This window comes from Mesoplodon bidens (genome assembly GCF_964165515.1).
Source record: "Mesoplodon bidens genome assembly, chromosome: 6".
Taxonomy (NCBI): Eukaryota; Metazoa; Chordata; class Mammalia; order Artiodactyla; family Ziphiidae; genus Mesoplodon; species Mesoplodon bidens.
In genome coordinates this window covers 43,411,730-43,438,382 of record NC_138162.1, presented here as the reverse complement: position 1 = coordinate 43,438,382, position 26,653 = coordinate 43,411,730, and the positions used below count along the sequence as shown (strand labels likewise).

Genomic DNA, 26,653 nt, shown 5'->3' with positions numbered 1-26,653 from the left:
GTAGTCACAATCTGTGATATTTCTTCAGTGAAACTGAGGGCTAGTCACACCCATAGGAGTAAGTCAAGTCTACAAATAGCCTCATAGCAGTTCAGGTCCGGTTTTAGCACCAAATGAGTTTAACTTTGAGTTTTGGGAACATTTCAGGTTTCAGAAGTGCAGATAATAAATTGGGAGCTGTGGTAGAGTGTCCTATAGAATAATGTAATCTCAAATAATTTTGGAATATACAATGACAGAAGTTCCATGAGGGCAGTGTTATTTCCCAAATACCCTGAATAATGTCTGGCACTGAGTAAGCATTCAGTCAATATTTGTTAAGAGCATAAAAGCAATAATAAGAAATGTTAACTGTTATTTCATTGAATGTCTATTCCATGTCAGATATAGAGAGCTTCACACCAATGCTGCTAGGTATTCCTACTATTATCCTTACTTTAGAGATGAGGAAACTGTTTCTAGGAGAAGTCAAGTGACCCACCGAAGGCAACCTGGTGGCAGGTGATACAGCTGTGATCCCAACTAGGGGGTAGGGCCATGGCAGCTGTGAGCACACATTGGTGTCAGGCTGTCTGGGGTCCAAGTCCTCATTCTACCACTCACTGTCTGTGTGAACTCAAGCGAAAGGTTTGAAGTCTCTGTGCCTACATTTCCTCAATCGTAAAATGGGAATAACAATAATATTTACCTCATAGGGTCATTTAGAAATGTATGTAAAGTGCTCAGAAACTGCCTGGAACTAATAGATTCTCAATGAATGTTAGTGAAATCTGAGACGTTAGGAGGGAGATTTTGTCACCTGGCATTTTGTCCAATGGAGTAAAGAGGGCTTTTAGCTATAAAAAAGATAAAACTTCAGATAGATTTTCATACAAGCTAATAATAAAAGAATAACCCCAATGCTACCATAATAAGCTAAGAATCCAGTGACTAAGTCACAAAAGAAAATCTGGTGGTCCCCATTTGGTTTAGGTGTTGACAAAATTAAATAACTTGTAAAAATTACTAGACTGAGAAGGAATACCCCCTTTGTGTGATAAAGGGGCTACATCTGATACGATCACCATCAGACTTAATGGTGAAATTTTAGTAGCTTTTCCCATTAAAATCTGAAGCAACACAAGAATCTGTATATCATCTCTATGATTTTATCATGTTTGGGAAGTGCTAGCTAATGGAGTGAGACAGCAAATATAAGAGATTTATTTAAGGAAAAGGGAAAAATATGATATTTATAGATATTGTGAGTGCTTAGAAAATGGTGGAGAACCAATTTATGAACCTAGTACTGAATCTAAAGTTTCTATAATCTGGCAGGATACCAAACAGATTATTTAGTAGCTCATCCATAAGTTAGCAATAATGTGAGACAATAGAACGGTAAAAAAAAATGTCCCTCAGAGTAGGAAAACAACAGCAGCAATCATGACAGCACATCCAGAACAAAACAGGGACAGAGATGGGGAGGAAGCTGTGTGTATAAAGTTGATACTCTCCATAGAATTTATAATAGAAAAGAAAAAGGAAAAGAACAGAAAAACTCTAAATGTTCCATAATATGAGAATGATTAATTAAATGATGGTGAAATTCCAAAGATAGTAAGATAAATTATGTGCTCCCAATGTAAAGTCAAAAGTTTAGAATATTAAACTGTATTCTATATGGATCCTGATTTCAAACTTATTTTTTACACGGAAAAAATGAGATAAAGGCATCAGAATGTTAATCATTATGAGATGTGGGATTATAGGGGATTTCTATTCTCTTTTTTATACTTTCTGCACTTTTCAATGTTTCTACAAAAGGCAAGCACATGTTTTATAATGCAAAAAGTTATTCAAAAGCTTTTAAGGAAAAAATTAATCCCACAGCAGTGAGTTCACCTACCTAGTGTTACTTTTCTCCCCATAACATATACTATTTTGTGAACTTTTATTGCTGATATATAACTTAAAGTAAAATAAATAATGGCTTATTTACTGAAAATAGCCAGATCTGGTGTTTAAAATATAGAACAATACTATTTACCTTGTGCTTCATTGATTAAAAATAATTGAAATTCTGCACAGAAGCTTTAATGATTTTTTTTTCATAATGTCTTCCTACAAGACTTGGATTCAATTTCTGGAACAAAAAAAACACCAAGATGTACAAGATGGCCCTGGAAGGTGAAACATCTATTTCATTAACTCTTAGAAAAAATAAATTACCTCACTTCCTTTATTACTGTAGTAATTAACCCACATTTGTACTGATTCTGACGAATGCTATGTATTATTTATTACTCTCCATTTGTGGTTTGGTGGTCAACCTAATGGGTATTTTTTATTTTTGTGTGTGAAACATTGAGGTAGTTCTCATCTTCTCTTCTGACAACTTCTCACCAGAAGAGTCAAAATATACGTTTAAAAAAACCTGAAACAATATAGACCACAGGTGAGCACAAATTTTAATTTAACTTCCTTTGGCCTCTATTTTATCTTATCCGCTTTAGTAAATATGTAATATGGACGGATTACATGAGACCTCCTGTCCTTTGCACAGAGGTTAGCACGTAATAGTTGTTCACTATACGTTTGTGGGTTGGATGGAAATGAATAAAACCTGGGACTTCAAACTACTGTCCCCACAATCTCCTTTCACTGGGACACGTCCCTCCCCCAGCAGGGTCTCAGCAGAGTTTGGCCCTCATCTGAAGGGCCAAAAAGAAAGATCCAGAGCAGAGGTGGTCTCCTTCATCTGGACAACACCAAACATTTTCGGAGTGCTTGCGCCATGCCTGGCTCTGTGCTGAACTTGGCCAAGCGTGAGCTTTTCTGATGTGGAGCTGATTTCGGAGCCCAGAGCCAGCACAGAACAGGCTGCTCCCTCTCCAGGCCAGGCCCCAGCGTGCCTGTGGCTTTTCTCAGTTTTGCTGCCCGGGAGTCCTGCCGCCGCCTTCCCCCAGTCCCTACAAACCGGCAGTGTGTGAGGAGGCTGCCAGCACGTCAAGCGGGTCTGCAAAATGCAGACAAATTGCTGCTCTTTATTAGAGGTCCGGACGAAGGATTCAGGGAAGCTCTGAACTGCATACAGGGTGTTGGGTTTCTCGGTTCCTTTTTCTCAAGCTCAACTTTCATAAGTTCCGTGTTTTGAGTGCTGTGTTTTGCCACCAACGTCCCTCCTTCTCTCCCTCCCTTCTCTCCTCCCTTCCTGAAGACTTTAGAAATAAAATCAGATCTCTTTATTGATTATTCTCACTGGTTAGGAAAAATACACAGCCTGTTTGGTCCTTTGTGAGAAACATGCCGTTTGTCCTGCTCTCCTGGGGACATTTCCTTGACCTTGTCATTACCAACCTCTCCGTAATCTCAAGAAGCCCCCTCCCCGATCCCGTTTCCAGCTCACTCTCTGCCACGGGCCAACAGTCCTTCAATCTCCCCAGACCACGAACACTGATGCCCACTCTGTCTCTGTCTCCGTCTCTCTCTTCCCTGATCTCCCTCCTATACTACCTGGCCTCTCAAATCTTCTTGCTCTTCAGAGCCCACCCTGGGCACACTCTTTCCCCACGACCTTGTATATGTGGTTTCCTCTTTCTGGAATGCTCTCCTTATCTCCTTCAGATCCTTGCTCAGATATCACCCCTGGGAGGCCTTCCCTAACCATTTATCAAATTGTGGTACTTATTCTTGCTTGATGGTCACCATCCCTCTTCCCTCCCTTATTTGTCTCTGGAGCACTAATCACTAGCAGACATGCTACACATTCAGATATGTTGCATCTTATAGACAAAACATTAAAGCAACAGGCAGAATTATTAATCCTATTCCCCAAAGTTTGATGACCCAGCCAATGTGGGTGACTTTGGAATCCCACCTCTCCTCCTGTTTCCATTTCCATCCACCCTTGCATGCCACTGCAGCTCTTAAGCACAGTAAGGGACTAAGTAATCTTAGACTGGGTGTTGACATACTTGGGGATGGAGTTCTGTTCCATGTGAAGAGGTCCTGGGCTTCTTTGATCAACATCAGTGACCTCGTAGTCCATCACCCTCCTGATTCAAGTCTTGCCCTCTTGTAAATCATTTCTCCCATGTCTGCCAGTGTTATCTTCATAAACATATGTTTAAATTATCTGAGGGTAAGCACTATTTTTCAGGCACTGTGTGTGAATGCCATCCTCATCCTGGATGAATTAATAAAATCAGCTCTGAGCTCAAAGGAAGACCCTTGGCAAAAGTTGTCGATTTGCGTCTGGACTTCCCCTCCACTCCAGGACTGCTGGTATCTGACTGAGCTCCCAGGGCTGGGACTCCAACTCGTCCTCTCCTTGTCATCCACTCAGTGCTGCTTTGCTTGTCACACTGTGTGTCAGGAAGTGACCTGCATGCCCGTGGGAACCTGCCCTCTCCCTGGGCCCCTGATTTCAGTGAAGGATTGGGGTTTTCCTCTGTATGAGAATTGGAACCTCATTTTGTCCACAGTCTGGCAGCACTGATGAGAATCCTCCATTCTTTAGGTTAAATTTAGGGAGAGCTAGACTTTGTTGAACATCTGGGAGAACAGCTGGACAGACAAGTTCTAGACCCACTACTAGAGCCAACTTAAAGGCCTTAGGAGACCTTAGACGGTGAACACCCAGTTTTCCAGAAGTTTACGAAAGACCATGAGTGTTTGTGTGCGGAGAAGTATGAGAGAGGGTACATACTTAGATGACCCCACAAATTATCACTGTGACCCAGCCTTTCTGACTAATTATTTTTTTTAATGTTTATTTATTTATGTGTTTATTTATTTATTTATTTTTGGCTGCATTGGGTCTTCCTTGCTGTGCGCAGGCTTTCTCTAGTTGCGGTGAGAGGGGGCTACTCTTCCTTATGGTGCGCAGTCTTCTCATCGTGGTAGCTTCTCTTGTTGCACAGCACGGGCTCTAGGCACACAGTTGTGGCTTGAGGGCTCTATAGTGCAGGCCCAGTAGTTGTGGCACGTGGGCTTAGTTGCTCCATGGCATGTGGGATCTTCCTGGACCAGGGCTCGAACCCGTGTCCCCTGCATTGGCAGGCAGATTCTTAACCACTGTGCCACCAGGGAAGTCCCTGACTAATTCTTTTTTTTTTTTTTTTTTTTTTTTTGCGGTATGTGGGCCTCTCACTGTTGTGGCCTCTCCCATTGCAGAGCACAGGCTCCAGATGCTCAGGCTCAATGGCCATGGCTCACGGGCCTAGCCACTCTGTGGCATGTGGGATCTTCCCGGACCGGGGCACAAACACGTGTCCCCTGCATCAGCAGGCGGACTCTCAACCACTGCGCCACCAGGGAAGCCCCCCTGACTAATTCTTGACTATACATTTCCTCTGCTCCATTTCCCATCTGTATGATCCAAAGATTACTGAATTCCTCTGCATCTTAGGAATGGGGATAATAATACCTACTTGATGGTGTAATGGTGAGGATCCAATAATAAGATGCCTAGTACCTAGGAAGAACTCAGTAAATGCTAGTCCTTCCCATAATAATGCAAACTTTTAGTTGATGGGTTGATTCCCTGGGTCTACAACAGCTGAGCAGTTCTTATACCTGAAGGTGTTCAGGAAGGCTTGTAAAGCAGATAAACCTTGATTCCTGTAGCCCTCACCCCCCTCTCAGAGCCTCCTTTCCTAGTACAGGATTCTACCAGCCCCCAGGAAGTCTCCAAAGCTTCAGGATTTTCTTAGTTATATTGAAGTATAGTTGATTTAAATACTGTGCTAGTTTCAGGTGTACAGCAAAGTGATTCAGTTATACATATATTATATATATATATATATATGTATATGTATTTTCAGATTATTTTCCATTATAGGTTATTACAAGATATCAAATATTGTTCCCTGTGTTATACAGTAAATCCTTGTTGCTTCTCTATTTTATGTATAGTAGTTTGTATCTGTTAATCCCATGCTCCTAATTTATCCCTCTCCCCTTTCCCCTCTGGTAAACATAAGTTTGTTTTCTATGTCTGCAAGTCTGTTTCTGTTTTGTATATAGATTCATTTGTATTATTTTTTAGATTTCACATATAAGTGATACCATATAATATTTGTCTTTCTCTGTCTGACTTACTTCACTTAGTACGATAATCTCTAGGTCTATCCATGTTGCTGCAAATGGTATTATTTCATTCTTTTTTATGGCTGAGTAATATTCCATTGTATATATGCACATCTTCTTAAGCCAGTCATCTGTTGATGGGCATTTGGGTTGTTTCCTTGTCTTGGCTATTGTACATAGTTGTTTTTCATTTTCCTTCATGTAAGGTGGCTGCCCACTGTCCTTCATTCCTCAGGGCCCTACTGACAGGTTGGCCAGCACCTCAGTAAAACAGTGCTTGGTCTTCATAGCTATGCTGGTTTGATGTGTTCTCATTGCCAGGGATGGTTTCATTTTCCACAGTGGTTTTTGAAGGCTGAGAGCTAGAGCTCAAAGGTGTGGACCTCTACTGAGGGCCACATGCAGCCTGGCCCTGCCCTGAGTTGAACAACTCCAGGGGCACCAGCGAGGGGGTATGCAATGCATCAGCCCTGTGCATGCCTGTTGTGGGGAAGGGGGAGCTGTACGCCATGCACTGTGTATCAATAAACCCTTGAAAGACTAGAGGCTTCTCAAAGGTGTATAATCTAGTAGAGGACTTGGTTAGATATGTGAAAAGATTGTTATAGTGCATGGTTTTAATCAAGATCTGCAAAGGGTATCATGTGAGCAGAGAAGAGACACGTTTAGCCCAGTCTGAAGTGGTCAGGAAGGCATCCTGAAGGAGATGAACCTCGAGTAGTAAAGGATGCATAGGAAAAAACTAGGGAAAGGACTGGAGTTAGCAAAGACACAGAGTCAAGACACAGACAAGACACAGCACAATTTAAGCATAGAGCTACCAATCGCTACCTCAGTTGCTAGGCCTTAAGATGAGAGAAAGGGACTGGGAGAAGTCTGGAAAGGAACTTGAAGCCAAGACCCAGATTAGGACTTTGGGTTGTAAGGCAGTGACGTGGAGCCCTCAATTATGTTGACGAAAAGAAGAAGATCTGCACATTTTAGCACGTTCTGTCCAGCTGTAGCATGGAGGATGGACCTAAGGAGGGCAAAAGAAAGGCAGGAGGCTGCAGTAGGCCAAGGTAGCAGCTGTCATGGAAGTTGGAGAGGCCTGGACCAGAGCAGCAGCCATTGCCTTTTCAGCTAGCATTAGTCCGGCCATAGATGGTCCACTATTTGGAAGAAAAGCAATAGGCTCTATGTTTATAAGTGTATCCTGTCATAGAATGTCAGAGAACTTTCATAGAGGAGGTAAAATGAAGAAGCAGACAATGGACCCCCTGATATTCTTCTCTTATTACATTTCCTGATGGTTCTGGGTAACATGTACATGTCCTAGGTCTTTGGTCTTTGCCTGTTTGCTAGAAACACCTGAGATTTCTGAAGGGGAACTAAGACAAACAGTTACTGTTAGAAGCTATAAAGTGTTACAGAATGCTGAGGGATGTGCTGTTATTTGTTTCTGCCCGTGACAGAAAGGGAAACCTTCCTGAAAAAGGTTTTTACAATTTCCTGGGTTGAAAAAACCCAAGGAAGACTAGTAACCAACCACTAATGGGGGAAGGGATGTCTCATTCCATATAATTCTCAACCTAGCTACTAGACTTTCTTCTTGCTAACTTCCATATTTGAGAATGCTTAATTGTGTAGAACCAAGCTTCCAAGCTCAAGGATTCAATGTTAATGGAAATTTAATCAGCTGGCTTAACAGTTAAGCCTACCGTGGACACTTACTCTTGGAAAGTACATTGTCTCATATTTTAATAATTTTAAAAACGATCTGAGAAATGGACCCTCACAGACAGACCTCTCATCTTCCTCTCCATCTGATCAACAGAATGCAGTTTTTCCAAGCAAAAGCTGTATCTATAAATCATTTTAAAAGAAAAGAGTGTAAATTTAATTTTAAGTCAAACCGTTTTCTCTTTTATAGGCAGTTCACTCTTTGTGCTTCTTTATTTTCCTTACCAGCATCTTTCACTTTAGTGCTTTAGAGAAGGAGTATTTTATTGCACAAGGCTTCACCAACATGGAGGCCTACAAGCAGTTATAAAGAGTGGGTTTAGATCATATATATTAAAAATGATAAATCATTTTCCAGCCTTCCATAACATTTTATTTTCTCTGCATCTTTACCTCTTTCTGACTCATGTACCTGGGCTGATTAATGCCCCATCTCCCCTGTTACACTTTAATCCAGGGCCTGTGTTTCATTCACCTGCCAATAGTGATCACCAATAAATTCATCATGCAGGCTCCTGCTAGTGTAAAAATGCCCATCAAAAAGCAGGCAATTCTGAGTCTCCATTTATCTGGTACCCTCAAGACTCACATGGTTCCACAATTGGAGCTGCAATTGCTCATTTCTTCATAAGCATGGGCTGGGAAAATGAGAGAAGGATAATTAATGCATTCAAGGGATCCCACTGAATCAGCAAGCCCCTTAAAGGCACAACAGACACAAATAGGCAGCTGCAGCTCACTGGAATTCAAAACAACAACAAAAGAGCTAGTTAAATATTTGAATAGCTGAAGTATATGTCTATTCATTCCCATGGAAATTGCTAAAATAGGCCGTCCCTCCATCTCCTGAGGAGTCAAAGTCATTGAAATCCCAAAGCTTTTCATCCTGTCAAACTTGCCTTTGAAGAGCAGGACATTTACATCTCTATAACAGGCCAATTCAACATTAGTGGTAATAAAACTTGGGGGCATGGAAGGACTCTAGAATATGGTACCCATTTACTCAGGCCTCTGGGGACACAGGAGTGACTTACTGACAATTAGACTACTCTTTTGCCCCATCCCTGTATTAGTTTGGCATCTTACAGTTGCAAATGTCTCGAACAATAAATATACCATCCAAGAGTAAATACCAAGCTCTGGATATGGCTTGATCCAAGGCCCAAACACTGTGGCTCTCTTCTGTTGGATTGGCTTGACTTGGAGACAAACTTTTCTCTCATGGTTGCAGCAAAGATGAGTTCCATTCGGTCCTGGTGCTAATCCTCCCAGATGTCCATCCAGCAGGAAAGAAAACATAACTTACGTCAACCTTTGTACACACATCCCAGGCTTGGTTTTGATCAGACTAACTTCAGGCACATGCCGATTCTTAAACCACGCTGTGGGCAGGGAATGGAATTATGCTGAATTTTTATGCCTAAGGCATTGGTTCCATCTTGAATCACATTGGCTGTCTAGGGGTAGGTGGATAACCAAATGAAAATCATGATCAGTGAGCAGGAGGAAGTGGATACAGGGTGGCAATCCAAACAGTGATGACAACAACAAATAAACAAATAAACAAACTAGAATATTCTGCTCAGGACACCGTAACACAATATCACTGATTGGGTGGCTTAACAACAACTTTCTCACAATTCTGGAGCCTAGAAGTCTAAGATCAGGTGCAGCTGGTAATGTTCCTGGTGAGGGCCCTCTTCCTGGCTTGCAGACAGCCACCTTCTCATTGTGTCCTCACATGGCCTTTTCTCTGTGGCTCGTGGAGAAAGAAAGAGAGGACACCAGTCTTATGAGATTAAACCCCCACCCTTATGGCCTCATTTAACCTTAATTACCTCCTTAAACGCCCAAATACAGCTATATTGGGAACTAGGTCTTCAGCATATGAATTTTGGGGATATAAAATTCAGTGTGGAACACAAGCAACAATGATAACCCCCAGCCGTGCATCTCTGATTAATCCTGTTTTAGGTGGGCTTTTATCCACCAGGAGTCAATTGTTTTTATGATTTTATAGTCTGAGAGTAAATGTGCTTAGGTAGCTTCTAATGGATGCTGTGAGGAACGCCCAGCCGTGCATTCAATCAGGTTGCATCTACTTAACGGCCATGAATTAAGGGACCAAGGAAGTTCCTGGAGACTGACATTTAGCTATGATTCTAGGACTATGAAAAAGTTTGAGAATCACCAGAAAAGAGACCTTGTGCCTTTTTGGAACTCATCTTTCAGAAGTGCCTTTAGTGAAAAGTTATGAGCTCCACAATAAAGGTGGAGACTTGAGACTACAGAATCAGACCCCCTGACATTTTGAATAATAGTGATGTGGTCCAGCTTAATCGCCCACACGTTCTATCAGATCTGGCTGCAAATGATCTTTGGAGGTTAAAAGTTCCTCTCAAATAATGAAGATTTCCATAGTTTGAAGACTCTGCTACATTACTTAAACATAATTCCCCAAGATGAGCTATGAAAATGTGATAAACAGGAACAGTATCTTTGCAAAGAAGACATGGCCTTCTAAGGGAATTGCTTGCAAGGTTACAACTCTGATTTCTTAATGTGAGTTACAACGAGCTTTTAAAAACTTCTTGTATTACTTTATCATGAATATTTATACATTATGTATTTATGCACACACCTGCATATGCTTTAGAGAGTACATGTGTGAGCATATATTCTCTTAACCGTACATGTCAGTCTTTTTATAAAATAAAAGCCTGATATTTTTATAGATAAGATTACCTTTTAGTAAGGTTCGCTTGGAACTTCACTATTGTATCAGTCAGAATAGGCTAGGTTACGGTGCAGAAACAAATAACCCTTAAGACAGAGAAGATTATTTCTCCTCACGCTCCATGTACAACACAGTTTGTCCAAACATGAGGCTTCATGGCTCACGATGATAGGATGAAGAGGAAGTGGAAAACCTACTACTAACTATTAAGTCTTCTGCCCAGGAGTAACACATGTCATTTCTGCTCCTTTTTCACTGGCAAATGCAAGCAATGTGGATTGGTGATGGTAGTGGTTGAGGGTGGTTTCCAATCCTCTGCTGGGCCAGGAAGGAGAGGGGGCAGTGTGGTGTCTAACACAATCGTGATCCCATGTCACACCAAATTGGGCTCGTGATCGAAGAATTCAAAGGTGAAAAGTTGGAATTTGTTCACCTATTCATTCAATACATCTTTACTGAGCACCTGAAATGTACCAGGCACTGTGCTCAATGTTAGAAGTACAATGGGGAGACAAGATAGAAATATTCTTGTTACTCGTAGAGAACCTCCAGTGGGGAGAGGTTACAACAGGTAAGTAGATAATTAAAATTCAGAGTGAGATGAGCTATGGCAGGCAAAGAACAGTGTGCCTTGGAAATACAGAAAACAGTAGTCGGCATAATAAAGGATCCTACTGTTGTCTATCTCTTGCTTTCCAGCTCAGTCCCTACTATTTTTGTGGGCATCTCATGCCCTGTTTTCAAATCATTCTACTTAGACCCAATCAGCAATTGAAGTATTTGCTAAGCAGCTACCACGTGTAAAGTGTCCTGCTTGACACTGTTGTAACTGTTAGGAAGCTTATGGAAGAGGGTGAATAAGAAGATTTCTGTTTAACTCAGAGTGCTTAAAATCTAATAGGAGCAATAAGACTATATAAATATTAACACAGCAGAGAATGTGGTATTTATCATGAGACGAATCACCTAAATGTCAATGGGGGTATTTCTGATTTGCGGAATGGAGAAATGCTTGTGATGAAGTGAACTTTAAGGTGGATTTTGTTGAATAAAGGGGATTTAATGATAAAAAATTGAGGTTGAGGGTTACATTTCAGTAGGAAAAATCAACTGGTGCAAAGACACAACATTTGGAAGCTCCGCATGTGCAGGGACTGTGATTACTTTATTCTTTATTACATCCCCAGCACTGTCTTGTGTCTTGTATCTATCAGGTGGTCAAAGAATAGTTTTTCAATGAATTAATGAAGAAATAGGAAAATAAGGCATGCTCATTTAAGGAATGCAAACTAACAGTTTAACTGAAAGCTGAGGTATTTTAAGGCAAGTCATAAGTGATAAAGCTGGGGTCAGGTCAAGGTTTTGAATGCCATTGAAAATTTTCCTTACCCTTATGTTTATATAATACCAGAGTTTATGGAGGTGTCACAGACACATCGGTCCATTGATCCTAAAACAGCCCCTTCAGGTAGGCAGGGGGTAATTATTGCTCTGAGAAAGGACTCTTAGAGAGACCAAGTCACTGTGGGGTGTCTGTCAGGAAGTGGAGGATCCAAGACTGGAACCCAAGACTTGGAGTCCACGTGCAATTCCCATCCCTTCATACTGCATTGCCTATCTGTTCTGGATCAGAATAGCACTTTTTGGTGTTTGGAAGCAGCAGAAATGACAATATCATAGATGTTTCTTGCAAAATATGGGAAACTGAGAGAGAGGGACCAGTGATAAGAACATTGGAATAACATGAGAGAAGACTAAATTCCTGTAGTGGCAGTGAGCTTAGACAGGCTAGGATTTCTTTTTAACAGAGCTACAAGATTTGGGGATAAATTCCACCTCTGCTGGGCTATGGCTTAGGCCAGTGTTTCTTAGTGTCGGCATGATTAATGTTTTGGGACTTAAGTTCTTTGTTTTGTGGGGACTGGCCTGTGTATTGGTGGCTGTTTATCAGCATCCCTGGCCTCTACCCATCACATGCTAGGAGCACAGCCTCTCCGCCTCACCCCTCCCATGGTGACAACCCCAAATATCTCCAGACATTGCCAAACTTCCCCTGGGAGGCAAAAGTCATCCCCATTCAAGACCACTGACCTAGCCAGTCAATTTTGATTTGTTTCCAGAAAAGCAGTGGATCTTAAAGAGCACATTGGGCATTTAGTGGGAAAACATGAAGGAAAAAAATGCGGTTTCATCTTATGGATTTGGGTTTCCTCCACTGACAGTGTGTAAACCACCTCCAGTGATATTAAGTAGGAAGTGGATGGCCAATAGTTAATTCATATGACTGGTGCTGCATTTTTGACAATGAGTTTTCATTTTGTTCTGTTTATGGTCATTTCATTCAACTATTTGTATTCAGCACCCAGCTTTATAAGTGTATATAATCCTATTATGTTCTATTCCATTATGGGAGCTTCCTAATAGAAGAGCACAAAGTAACAATATTAAATGAACATCTTAGCTATTGTGTCAGCCTCTCACATTTCCTGACCTTGGCTGGATTTAAGAGTGTTGGTCGGGGGTGGTGGGGGGAGAAGGTTGACAATGGGTTACTGGAAAGAAAGACAAAGGTGCATGAAGCAGGTCACCACATTCCAAGATTGGAGAGAAGAATTTGGATATGACTGAAAATATTTTAAAGTGAGATGGCTAGAAATGCTGCCATCCTCCTACTCTTTCCAAAATTCCATAATAGAACCACACACACAAAAAATCCTACATGGTGCTTTGCATTAGCTGCAGCAAATGTTGGTTTAGAGGAACTGAAAAAAGAATTGGCATGTTATATATATATATATATATATATATATATATATATATATATGCATAAATATGAATATAACTATGACTTTATAGCAGCAATTACAAAAGCGTTTTCAAATGCATGTTATGTGGCGACAGTCCTCGTGCAAGGAAGAGCAGAGAGCACATTTTGACCTCACTCGGTGACTGGGCACAAGAGACAGGTCTGAGCAAGTCAGTTCAGGTCTCCGAGTCATTGTTTAGGATTTCCATGGAAAGGAAAGCTCAGGGGAATTTGACATAAAGTGTTTGCCAGCCTTTCTGGGTTTGTTACTCTCTTTGAGGGCCACTAATATCACTTCTCAGATGATGAGTATCAGCCAATTTCCCTCCCAAAAGACTTGCTCTGAGTGCTTACCAGTGTTGCTTTGCAGAGAGATGGGGGTTTGGGGATGAGTCTCAGGCAGTCATTCCCTCAATGTGAAGACAGTATTAGGGAAATTTTGTGTGTGTACAACCAGACATCACCTATCTTCCCTGCAGGAAGCTTGTGACAGCTGAAAAAAAATTGTTTATAGAGTGTTTTGAGCTCTCACTGGGGTGGTACCACAGAGGCAAAGCTTTGAGATGCCTCTTTCATCTCTTTCAACTATTATTAGTAAACAGAGGCTGCCTCTGCCTTTCTCAAAGTCCCAAGTTTAAAACTAACCATTAGGAGTCCCAGGTTCCATTTTTTACCCACTCAGAGAAGATCGTGTGACCTCCTTTGTTAAAGAAAAAGCCTTCAGAGTTTACAGTAGATTAAAAAAAATCCAACACTTTGTACTGTTTAACCGTGAATGACTAAGATGTAGACCAAATGAATTTTCTTTGAAATATTCCACACGTTCAAATGAAAGAGGGTAGTAGTTGGCAACGTTTTGTCCTCAAAATTAAATGTTTGAAATATGGGAAGGGGACAGTTTTCCACATTCCGAGCAAGTCTATTTCATCTACTCCCACTTGAGGCTTCTGAACTTTGTCTGTAGCATTTAAAAATCATTTGAGTCTGATTTTATCTTTTTAATGCTGCAATAGAAGCGGACCAATTTTCCCTAATTAAAATAACATCTAATCTCTAGTAAGTGTCCTAGCATCTAGCAAGTAATCAATAAGTACTGTTTTTCAAAAATTGCTTTTGCAGAGCACAGGCCCTTCTTGCAAGACGAGGAAATAGTGACCCCAAAGCATCTGAGTAGGAGGAAATCTAGGCCAGTTGACTGAGTGCTTTTCTTTAAATTGCACATGATCTCACATTCCCAAAATACCCATGCTCAGGAAAGCTATATAAGGCCATGTGGCAATTTATTCCCAGTCATATGTGCCTGATGGTTAGTACTATAGACTGCTAGGGCTCAAACGGGCCTTCAATGCCACTTCTCAACCTCTGTCTTCATGGAGTAGGAAGCAGAGCCTATGAGGGAGGGAAGTGACTCACCCAAGGTCATGCAGTTCATTTCTTACAGCATCTAGAGAGACCCTGCACCTGACATCTGATCCAGCATCTTTATTACACACTCCTGCCCAGAATGCTGGGTTCTGGGTATTGCTCACTTTTAAATACTGTCTACCATGAGATTCCATGGGAGGGCCATAAATGATTCAAGAGGGCAGCAAATATGCTTGCAAAATATTGTGGTTTTTACGTTGAGTGTATAATTTTCATGTTGGTATTTTCATTACACTTGCTGTACTTCATATTGTTATGCTTTTAAAAATGGTTGTTCTCATGCATTCATTCAACAAGTATTTATTGAGGATCTGTACTAGGCACTGAAGGTGGTGGTGAACTACATAGACAAGATCCCTGTAGCAAATCTTGTTGGTGCCCCACCAGGTCCTCCCAAGTCCCACCATCCCCATGCTGGCCTCCGTGCTGGCCCCCAGTGCCCTGATGCAAACACCTGGGAATCTACCCCAGTGCTCTCTCTTAGCAGAATGACAGATGGTAGTTGGAAGGTAAATGACCCAACTTCCTCATGTTTTGGATGGGAAAACTCTGAGATGCATTCTACACCCTCTCCCCAAGCACCCCAGGGATTTGAACTCTAGTTGTCCACAGTGTAACCTGCTGGATAACGCATCCACTGCAGGCTTCCCTCACTCCCTGTGTCACCGGCTCACTCCCCCTCTAGTTTTCCTGGATCCCTTCCTACTAAACTGCCTTCACTTGAATCCTTGTGTCAGAGTCTGTTTCCAGTGGGGGTGTGGGGGCTGAGCCTCTTCTAAGACAGTCACTGACTTTATGGAGCTCCAGTTCTAGTAAAGGATACAGACAAGAAATAATACCTGAAGTGAGTCAGGTCCTTTCTTGGTACATACTGAGAAGGAGGAGATGATAGTTAGTGAGAGGGGCTGAGAGAGGCTCGGGTTAGTGGTGAGGTCGGGGCTCCTCTGGGGTGTGATAGTTGCCCTGAAACCCGAAGGATGAGAGGTGGTGGTTAGGCATGAGAAGAGCCCGAACAGAGGTTTCTGGAAGGAGGCAAGGAAGCGTGCAGAGTGAGCAGGAACAGGAAAGAGACCGCTGTGGTCATTTCACAGGAGATGGGGGGCGGGCGGGTGAGGCTGAGGGATGCCACATGGTACGGGACTCTAGTCATCATCAGGAGTTTATCCTAGATGCAAGGAGAAACCTTTAAATGATATTAAGCAGGGGAATGCAATAATCTGACTGTTACCTGAAAATAATTACCCCAGCAGCTCTGCAGAGGAGAGATTCTGGGGAGGCAAGAACAGAGCAGGAGATGAAGGAGAAGGTTGCTATAGAAGTTTAGGTGAGAGAGGAAAGATGGTTATCAGCACCCAGGTTCAAGTGTTGATAGGGAATATAATCAAATAGAATTGAAATGCAGAGTACCTATGCATTGATATCTTTGTCTCTGAAACCACTTGTATGTACTTCAGGGGTTCTTAACATTTTGAAATGAAGTAGCTTTGGAAAATCTAATGAAATCTGCGGAGTTTCACACTGTGGATTTAAAAATGTAGATATACGTGGAACACAATTATGAATTTGTTATGGATGGGGGATTTAGAGGTTATGGAGTCAGTTAATTTCTATGTGTACATGTGTGTATATCTTTCCCTTTGTATCGGTTAGGATAGGCTCTCTACCATAGTAAAAAAGTCCTGAAGTGGAAACTGGTTCAAACACAATAGTTTATTTCTTGCATATGGATGAAAGTTGGAGGATAAATAGCTCAGCTTCATTGGACCTCAGGTAGAAGAACTCAGTTTCTACACTGTCTGCATTCACCAAACAATACTGGGAGAATGAGCAGAGAATTTCTTTGCTATCTTCAAGTCATAACTTCCAAGTTTACCATAATCGTTGTCTTCAATCTTCCTTCTGGACAAGTAGAAGGGGAAAGAGCGTGGGGTAGCATACATGTATAAGTCATCCAGCCCAGGAGTGGTATTCAGTGCTCTTCACACCTTCCATTGGCTGGAGTTTAATAGTATGGCCACGACTAACTGCAGGAAGGGCTGGAAAATGTAGTCTAGCTGTGGGCCCAGGGAAAAAGAGGGAAATACAGACTTCAGAGAGCAGCTGGCAGTTTCAGCCACAAAACACATATTTTTCTTTAAATTTGTCACACTGGAGGTCTTCAGTGTGCCTTTTCTTAAGAACAGTGGACATAACTCACATTGGAAGTTCGAGGGAAAGGAAAGGATGGAACCAATGAAGGCTGGTCAGGAGAAATCCAGGACTCTTCTTTTTTTTTTTTTTTTTGTATGTGGGCCTCTCACTGTTGTGGCCTCTCCCGTTGCGGAGCACAGGCTCCGGACGCGCAGGCTCAGCGGCCATGGCTCACGGGCCTAGCCATTCCGCGGCATGTGGGATCTTGCCGGACCGGGGCACGAACCCGTGTCCCCTGCATCGGCAGGCGGACCCTCAACCACTGCGCCACCAGGGAGGCCCTCCAGGACCCTTTTGAACTGTGATTTTGGGAACTAGTTTAACTCAAAGTGAGCCCTCTTCTTGGTCTGTGGAGATGGGACATATATAAAGGTTGTGTCCTTAAGTAAAAGATTAAGTTTAAATTGAAGTGGAAACTTGGCCCCAAACTACACTATTCTGTGCCGAGGAACTGGAATTAATTTGAAGCAAACTATTACTCACTCCGATTATGTGTCAGTTGGAAAGAGAGATGATTATATTGTCCACAAAGCGGTCCTTTGCATTCATTTCCTTTCCACTGCAATGACCAGTCATCCTACTTTGTGTGAGGTAACAGGCAGTCGGCTCACCCAAGCACTTATGGAACCTACTCTGGGCTCAACACTTTTCCTGCAGCAAGGAGCCCACAGCTCCTCTCTTATGTGTCCTTCGGGGAGTGGGTGTGGCCCACTCCCCGAAGGAGAGGAAGAAGAAGTTGGAGGTGAAGTGCATTTCTGTCAGTGAATCATATTCTCCCATTAGCTTCCATCATTACAGATGCTTTTCTTGGGGGCAGAGGGTGATGAGTTTTGCCTTAAAATATAAAGAAATTTCAATAATTAAAATATATATATATATAAAAAGAAATTTCAATTGAGAACATAGCAAATTTTAATTCCTCCAGAGTTAGAAGAGCTGCTTTTCCTTCTAATATACAAAATCAATTTTTTCTGAAACTTACAAAAAAAAAATCCAGAAATGGCATTCTCTTGAGGTCAGAGACCTTCTAAAAATCACATTTAGTGTTTGTACCGTTCAGCACCACAGGGAAGATTAAGTTTCTTCCATGTTGCCTGTTTCTCGCTCTTTCCTCTGATTCTCTCCTTTGCATCATAAATATTCCTTTTCAACCCCCTAAATTTTAGTGATTTCCTCTGAGAGACTTTTGAAAAGGAATCTTTATTGCTATTTATTTTATTTAGAGTCCCATTTTAGAGCTGTTAATGTATTAATACGCTATTTTCTTTTCTACATTTCTCTTCTCTGGATGGGGAAGATTGAACTTTCTTCAAGAAGAGATGGATTTAATTGGTTAATTTCATAATTTAGACTCTTTGTTGGTCTAGATTCCAAAAGAAGGAGTTCCTTTAAGCTCGCTGCAACTACATTTGCTTTTGAAGGAGGCCTTTATGTTGCAGTGAATAAAGTGTCTCTTATTAAGTAGAAAATAAATGAATCTTTGGCAGGACTCTGCTCCCAATGGGTAAAACATCACAGGAAATTGAGAAATTGTTTCTTTTTGGCCTTATGGGAAATTTTTGTGGGTGAAATTTAGTACCACGGTTTTAAGACTACTGCTTAAATTCATCAAGAAAACGTCGAACAAGGGACAGTTTTTGGAAGGGAGACGTATCAGTGTGATGATGCTCTGCCTAATCTGTTAAATTTTCCAAGAACTCTGGCATATGGTCAAGAAGATTATAGTCTCTCTTACGTAATAATTGTGTTACTGTTTAAAAGAACTTAGAAGTATTTTAGTAATTTAGGAATAAGTTTGTCAAAAGTTAGCCTCGTTGGATATCCTTTTATTTGTACCTACAAAAAAGGGTGTTTTTTTATGTGTCCAAGAAGAAATGTGTCCCAGCTGCAGCATCCAGCTTCTGTTCTCAGTTGGACTCTGGGCTCTGCTTAAACTTGAGCAGATCCACTTGGGACACTAGACCTGGGTTCTGAGATCCAGACCTGAGCCCCAGACACTGGATGCCTTCCTCTGAGGCTTTCTGCACATAGTCACCTTATTTGGGAATTATGCCCCACACCCATGCTGTGAGTTGAACCCCTTGCCTATTATCCTGCCAGGTTCCTTGGAGACACTGGGCAGCATCAACATGTGTCTTGTAGTCTAAACCCAAGAATGTCCCTGTTCATTTCCGATATTCCCCTCAACTTGCAATCGATCGCCAAGTCCCCTTGATTCCCCTAAAGAGGCCGGACAGCCATCCCCTCCCCGTCTCTGCCCCACCTCCCCACTACCTGGCTCAGGTAACTATTCTCTCAGGCCCTGGTTTCTCCAGCAGCCTCTTCAACCAGTCTCTTGCCCTCAGTCTTTCTGTTACATCATCCTGTTTCCATCCTGCAGCCACTTTCTAAAATTAACTGTGATTATGTTCCTTCCTGGCCTGAAGTTGGTTGGTTGGTTTGTTTCTAGGGCCTACCTGCAATTTTTACCATAGATTCCAAACTCTTAACCTGGCCCTTGCTTATGTGTTTCAGCTTCTTTCCACTTTCCAGCTTCATCAGCCCCTTGACGAATGCTTCCCTCTCTAACCAGAACTGGACTATTTACAGTGAGAATGTCCTCCTCTGCTTTTTCCCATTCTTGGCAAATTTTAATCTATTGTCCAGAAGCCAGAGAACCCTCTCCCCTTACCAGCTTCCCAGATTCAGCCAAATACTCCTTGTTTGAGTTCCCATACACCCCGGTTGTACTTCCATGAGAGTTGATCCTTGATTGTAAACTCCTTGAGGGCAGACCATACAGCTCTTTGTATTTGAATCTTCTGCTATGCCTGCTGAATAAATAAATGAGGAATGAATGACTACTTTTAGTGCTTTTCTATATATAAGATTGAATCCTAATTGTAGTGTTGTAAACTTTGGCTAATTTTGTCTAAGTATTTTGGAGGATTGGAAAGGCAACTAAGAAAGAATGGAAAAACTGGATTTGGCATCAAAAGGCTGTGGCCTTTGCTAAGTCTGTCGGCCTCTCTGAGTCTCAGTCCCTTGTTAAGGAACTCGGACATATTACAGGGTTTGCCTGAGGACTAAGGGAGAAGTGTCTGAGGTGGGGGAGGCATTTTGTGAATTATGATGACTGCACAAGTGTTACCTGCTTTATTCTTATGCTTTTCATACCTGTAGTTCTCCCTACTGCACCTGTGTCAAACACCAGCCTAGGACACGTGGGGGGTGAGTGGTGTCATGTGGCACAGATGGGAGGGGAGTATTTACCAGGTCTCTGTTCAGTTAGGTGGAGACCTACTAATGGCAGGATGGACGTCGGAAATGGTTCACCCTTAGCTTTCCCATTGGAAATACACTCCACCCTCTTATACACTATTGGTGAAAGTAAGACCTCATGTAGTGGGAAAACAATTAGATAACGTGCATTGAGAACCTTAACAATATTTCCCCCTTTTGACACAGTAATTCCATTTCTGGGATTTATCTTGAGGGAATGATTCTGAAAATGGGGATGGGAGCACCTAAGACATGCAAAGATGTTCATTACAGTTGTGGTTATGATAGTGGATGATGGACAATAATCTGAATCAGGTAACCAGTGAGGAGTGCTATGGCCTTGCCCTCCAGTGGGTTCTCTGTAAGACAGAAACATGATTTTGAAAAAATACTCAAGTGAAACAAGGAGTCCAAATATTCAATCCACAATTTAATTAAAACTATGTAAATCAAACAAGTATAGAAAAACAAAAAGTGACCAGTAGGAAAATACACTCCATTTTGAAAGAGACAAGTCGTAACTAAGAAATCCACAGGCACAGCCTGGCCTCGCTACACTGAGGACCCAGTGAATGAGGTCACTTTCTTCTGTGCAAACGAATCTTTCTTTGGCATTGGATAGAGGCCAGACCTTCCTCTTGCCTTTTAAAATCTGGAAGAAAGCATTCAGAGGAATACCAATCAGAAGTAAAATTGGCTTAGAGCTGAAGTTGTAGAATACTAAGAAAGGAAAGGCTAAATGTACTTGAAAAAGATAGTAATCATGACAACTTTGTAAGGTATTTTTGAGTGTGCAAAGTGTTTTCGTATGTATTTTTCATTTCGGTGGACTCTTCGCTTATGTAGCTTTTTATCCTGCCTATAAAAATCACTACAGATGTAAGGAGCTGAGAAACAGTTACTACTTATTTGGGCTCCATTCCCTTTATTGGCCTCTTATCCAGGGATTTCCCCGCTGTGCAGAGTTTACTTTGAACCCAGCGGAAATTACCTAGAAGGGAACAGTCGGGCCCAGGAAATAAATAGACATTGTGTCATTATTCACTGGAGGACCTCCAAACATGTGGCACACTTTTTCCCACACGTGCCTCACGGAACCTTGTGTTATAAAGAGGCGCAGAGCTGCTGGGAGCTGCCCACCGTCACACAGCAAGTCAGTTGTAGAATTGTGATCCCCTTTTTTCCTCTTGAATTCCCATCTAGCCCAAGTGTCAGTTCTCCCACAGGGTTTCATGTTCCTTTTTTGTACTATCTGTCTTAGCTCCAGAAAAGATCTGTTTGCTTTGATTATTTTCCCATATGTCTGTGGTTGAGAGCCATGGTGCATTTGTTGAATGCACTGTGTTGTTTTCATCCCTGCAGTTCCCTGTTTGATGATTCGATACTTAGGGAGAAGAGAGACAGTGAGAAGGAAAATCTGCTCAGTGCCTTTAACCCTAGGTTTGGGCCATTTTTCTCAAAGACAAGCTCTTGCTGTTTCTTATCTTATTCCAACCTCCATGTTCTCAGGATGAGAAATAAATCTTTACACAAAAACCCAGGGGTTAGTTTCCAGGTGTTTGAGGGGAAGCTTCGGTCCCCAGTGGAGCTTTTTGGGGCAGTTTGTTATTTCACTAGGGACAGTGCTGAACGCTTCTGGTTTAAACTTCTGTTTCGAAGTTTATTTTATGTTTTGTTGTGGTTTTCAGATTTCTCATGGTTTGGATTTGGGAAAGTAAAGTCAAGACAAGGTGTTGGTAAGTAGTTCCTCCTTCTTTGGATAAGTAATGAGTTTGTGTTGTTTAATTAGGATGAAACTGCTTTGACTCTCTTTATACTTGTTGGTCCTTGATTCTTTTTCTGTATTCCTGGTTTCTGATTTGCTGAAGAAAGACCCTAGAATTTTCCAGAAAAGGAATATTGACTTTAGTAAATGGTTTTGTATTTTTGGCACCACCTTGTTTGTATCCTATGGGGGAGTGTTAACTGTCATCCAGATCTAGCTTGTTGCTGCATTTTTAAGAAGGTTAAGGAAATAAAATGCAACTACACTCCAACTCCATGTACAGCAAACATTTGGCTGAATATTCAAGTCTGGGCAAGTTCGGATCTTAACTTTCTTCCATTGGCCAACATGTAATAAATTTCTGAATTGGGAAATCAGCTGTTCATTTATGACCACTTCTCTTTCAAAGCAAGACTCTTAACGTCCAGACGCTATGATTTGTGCTTGATTGCATTCTGTTCCTTGCATTCAGACTATGTGCTGGCAATTGAAAGGCAGAGTTTGTAGCTATGAAATGAGTGCAGATAATGTAACTCATCACTAGGACTGGAATCAGGTGTGATCTCCCGGGACCTCCAATTTGTTCAGTATTTTCTATGGGTACAGAGACAATAAACAGGAATTGCTTAGAAGGCATGAAAAAACAAACTGTCTTTACATCTTGCCTGTGTATTTCCAAGATCTGGCCCCATGTTTAGTATCTGTTGGTTAGTATTTATTTCGGTAGCAAGGTTGGCTATAGGGAAAATTGTAAAATAGAGGAAGTGTACCAGGGTCATGGAGCCTTCCAGTTCTGAGCCATCCGCCCCATACGTGTTCATCCCATCCATACAAGGAAGCCTGTTTCCTTTCTCTTTTTGAGCCCGATAGCAGACCTTTCCTATTGGACAGCCTTTCTCAGTGTTGGTCCAGTGACCCAAAATCACTGAACCCAGAGGTGGCAGACTGAGCCAGAGAGGGCCTGAAGGGGGAAAGTCACCCTGACCCTTAGCTAGCCCCAGGAATTCCAAGACTAAAGCTCTTAACCAGCAAAGAGAAAGTGGAGTGTGGCAAAGTTGGAACATGAAGCTCCACCAGCTCAGGACTTGTCTGTGACTCCCCAGAGATGAATTTCAGATCCAGCTGATCATAGGCACTTTGCCAAGATAGCAGAGAGATTGTCCATACAATCTTGAAGGCACCCTGTTCCAAGGCTTCGTGCTCACTCTGTATGTGGTGGTGAAGAGGGGAGTTGGGTGACAAACTCTCTCACAACAGCACCATGAAATGGGGTCTTCCTTCCACTAAACAGCAAATCGGTGCAACCATGTAAATGTTTTGCTTTGTTTTTGTTTTAAATTTTTTTGAAGTAATATATATTTTTTTAAAACAGAAAAGAATAAAACAAACAAACAAAAACACCATTTATCCCTGTACCCAGAGAGTGTTTGTTAACATGGAGAAAAATTATACATCCATAAGATTTTTCAAAAATTAACAGTACGGGGCTTCCCTGGTGGCGCAGTGGTTGAGAGTCCGCCTGCCGATGCAGGGGACACGGGTTCGCGCCCCGATCCCGGAAGATCCCACGTGCCGCGGAGCGGCTGGGCCCGCGAGCCATGGCCGCGGAGCCTGTGTGTCCGGAGCCTGTGCTCCGCAACGGGAGAGGCCACAGCAGTGAGAGGCCCGCGTACAGCAAAAAAAAAAAAAAAAAATTAACAGTACGGAAATGTAAATATTAAGCAATGTCTCTCTTACCCACCTCCATGGTTTCCCCCCACCATCTCTCTCCCAAGAGATGTACCTATCACATATTTCTTATGTCTTTACAAAGAAAATAAATTTTATGGCATATATAGATCCTTTGAAAATGTATACACCATACTCTTACTCTATCTCCCCTTTAAAAATAAAATTAATAGTTAACTATACTTATTGGCATTTTACATGGTGCAACCATGTACATGTTTTCCAGGCCAGTTTGCTCTGCAGAGAGGCAATTGTTCCTGGAAAGCTTCAAAAACTGGGCTTCACCCTTTTAGGCTACAGCAGAGGGAATTCTTCTCCAGAATTGTTCTTTCAGCTACAGTTCATCAGAAGTGCCACTGCTTTAAAATGTAGGTTTTATGATTTTTCAGCTGTGGTGAGGCCACAGGTCTGGAGACGAATGCCACTGAAAATAACATTTGTTACTCACAGATCCCAAGAGAAGAGGGCAGGCCATGCTACAGTGGGAACCATGGTGCTGAAGGGGGCACAGGGTCCATCAGGAGGCAGAGGGAGTAAGGGGAAAACATAGACAAGAGCCTCTATTGTGGTTTCTGCAGAAAGGAATGGGCGAGGCAGGGTAAGCAGGTTTAGGACTGGCTGGGTTGAGTAAGGTCAGTGGGCTCTGGGATGTAGGGACAGTCCCCAGTTGTCTTATACCTGGCTCTGGGGCGATGGGGCAGGTAGATAGCGGCCTGGAGTGTGAGAGCCTGGTAAGTAATGCGGTTGGGGGCATAGACTGTGGATTGGTCAGTTTGTATATGAAACGTACTCTCGTAGGCAAGTACTTTATTATCTCTAGGAATTGGTAGTCCCTCCTCTGTCACCAAAGCCTCAGATGTTGAAGCATCAGAATACAGAAAATAAAACACATGGTTAATACAGCTATTTAAGAACAACAATCTGTCTCTCTTCTTGAAAGCATGTTGGTCTTGAGAGAAGGAAACTCTTTCTCCAGATGACCTACATCAATTCTTATCAGGGAAAAAAGTCTCAGTCAGGCTTAAAAATGTCTGTAGGGCCTCCCTGGTGGCGCAGTGGTTGAGAGTCCGCCTGCCGATGCAGGGGATACGGGTTCGTGCCCCGGTCTGGGAGGATCCCATATGCCGCGGAGCGGCTGGGCCCGTGAGCCATGGCCGCTGAGCCTGCGCGTCCGGAGCCTGTGCTCCGCAACGGGAGAGGCCACAACAGTGAGAGGCCCGCATACCGCAAAAAGAAAAAAAAAAAAAAATGTCTGTAAAGTCATTTATGCAGGATATGTTACTGAGCAGCTCTGGTAAAAGAAAAATGCCTCTTTGCATGTGAGACATATTAAAATAAAAATGGGCTAAAAATGTTTCCAGGCATAGCTCCTATTTGTCAGCTCAGTAATTAGAACTATGTACCCCAAACTCAGCAAGCTGCACATACCCAGCAATTTTAAACTTTTTGTTAATATTATAAGACATTTTTTTCAAGTCCTCCTATGAATTTCTCACCCGCTGTGATGTGCCCCTGACTCTTCTTCTGTCTGTCTTTTTGGGGTGTTTTCCCCACGTGCACAGACACATAACGAGACATCCATGATATGCACAGACAGGCTGCTGTCAAATTATATAGACATTCATCTTCCCCCCTGAGAGCTTTCCCCCTCTGCAGCTTTGCTGTGCTCCATTCGATCAAAATGTTCATAGAAAAATGGTTGAATCTCTGCAACCTTGCCAGCCGTATCAATCTTCCAGGATTTGGAACATCAATAATGAAGAAAACAGCACTTGAATTAACATTCCACTTGATAAATTGTTGAGGTTTATATGTTGCTCAGATTTGTCAACAGTGACCTTCTGGCAAAATGAAAAAGCTTTTGAAAGATTACCTCTGGTGCTTTATACTGCTTCTGTGCTTAAAAAATTTCCCCCCAAACAGAGAACCTCTCCCCTTGGAATCTGTTACCTCAGAGTTGGGGGTTTTACTCAGCGAGGCCACAGGAAGGAAAGGGTGTCCTCTGGTGATGGAGAAGCAAAGAGCAAGTTCCTTGGTTGAACTCTTTAAGTAAGGCTCCACTGTGTACATGGCAGATGCTTCAGAGCCCGAATTCCTGGAGGAATTTCAACCTTGTCTTCTAAGTATCATCCTCCTCCAAAATGATTGAATGTTATGGGAATGTGGATAGCCTGTCCTGGGCCAAAAGGGAATCAGAGGAAAAGCAACTGGGATCAGTGCGTTTCTAATTGTTGCAGGGAATCCAGAAGCAAATATCGCTGGCCTTCTGACAGCATGTGGAGTGTTTGAACATGACAACTCTTGCATTTCTGGGGGTAAATGTGAAGCCTGGAATCTGTTGAGAAATGTGTGGCCTCTACTGCACCCTTCCTGGGGAGCTCAGACGGTAGCGTGCTTTGGTCACCTCGAAGGAGGGGACAGCTGCACTGGGACTGGAGCAAGGGAGCCCATGATGGGAAGGTTTTATTGACAAGATGCAGGAAGCTTAGCATAACACATTTCCATTCTCCACCTCTGGGTTTAAGCTCTGGGTGATCAGGGCCTGTCAAGAAGCAAATCATAAAACAGGGACAGTTAAGGATATTAGAAAGGACTTGTCTGTGTAGCTATTCTTGGCAGAATTTCCACTGTTTGCTAACACTGGTGAGCTAGGCTCAAGAAGAATACAACTGGTAAGCTTGCCTTTGCTTTGAGTGTTCTCTGGCTTCTAAACTGGCTGTGTGAGGACTTGCTTGCAGAATTAAGCCAGAGTGTATCATTAAAAGCAACTTAAATACACATCCCCTTGAGAGAGTGCTTTTAAAAATTACCTATAATAGCAGTTGGCTGCCTCCTGCCTAGTTTAAGATTCAGCTCGCTGGGGAATGTCATTATCCTTACAAACTGTGATAATCCCCATATAAGAGGGAAAATGGATCTTGGAGGTTGGGGGATGGATTACTGTGAT

The 26,653-nt window shown here is 42.3% G+C and overlaps 1 protein-coding gene across 3 annotated transcripts in view; it reads left to right on the top strand.

Annotated features, from left to right (window-relative positions):
- Positions 1-26,653, top strand: part of NTRK2 (neurotrophic receptor tyrosine kinase 2) — a gene marked incomplete at both ends in the record, with an annotated part of 387,120 nt that overhangs the window by 193,265 nt on the left and 167,202 nt on the right. The window contains one exon of one of the 3 annotated variants that reach the window (XM_081236430.1): positions 21,902-21,949. The exons of the other annotated variants lie outside the window; for them this stretch is intronic. Coding sequence (XP_081092556.1) covers positions 21,902-21,949 — 48 coding nt within the window. The remainder of the gene's footprint in view (positions 1-21,901; positions 21,950-26,653) is intronic. 3 annotated transcript variants of the gene reach the window in all.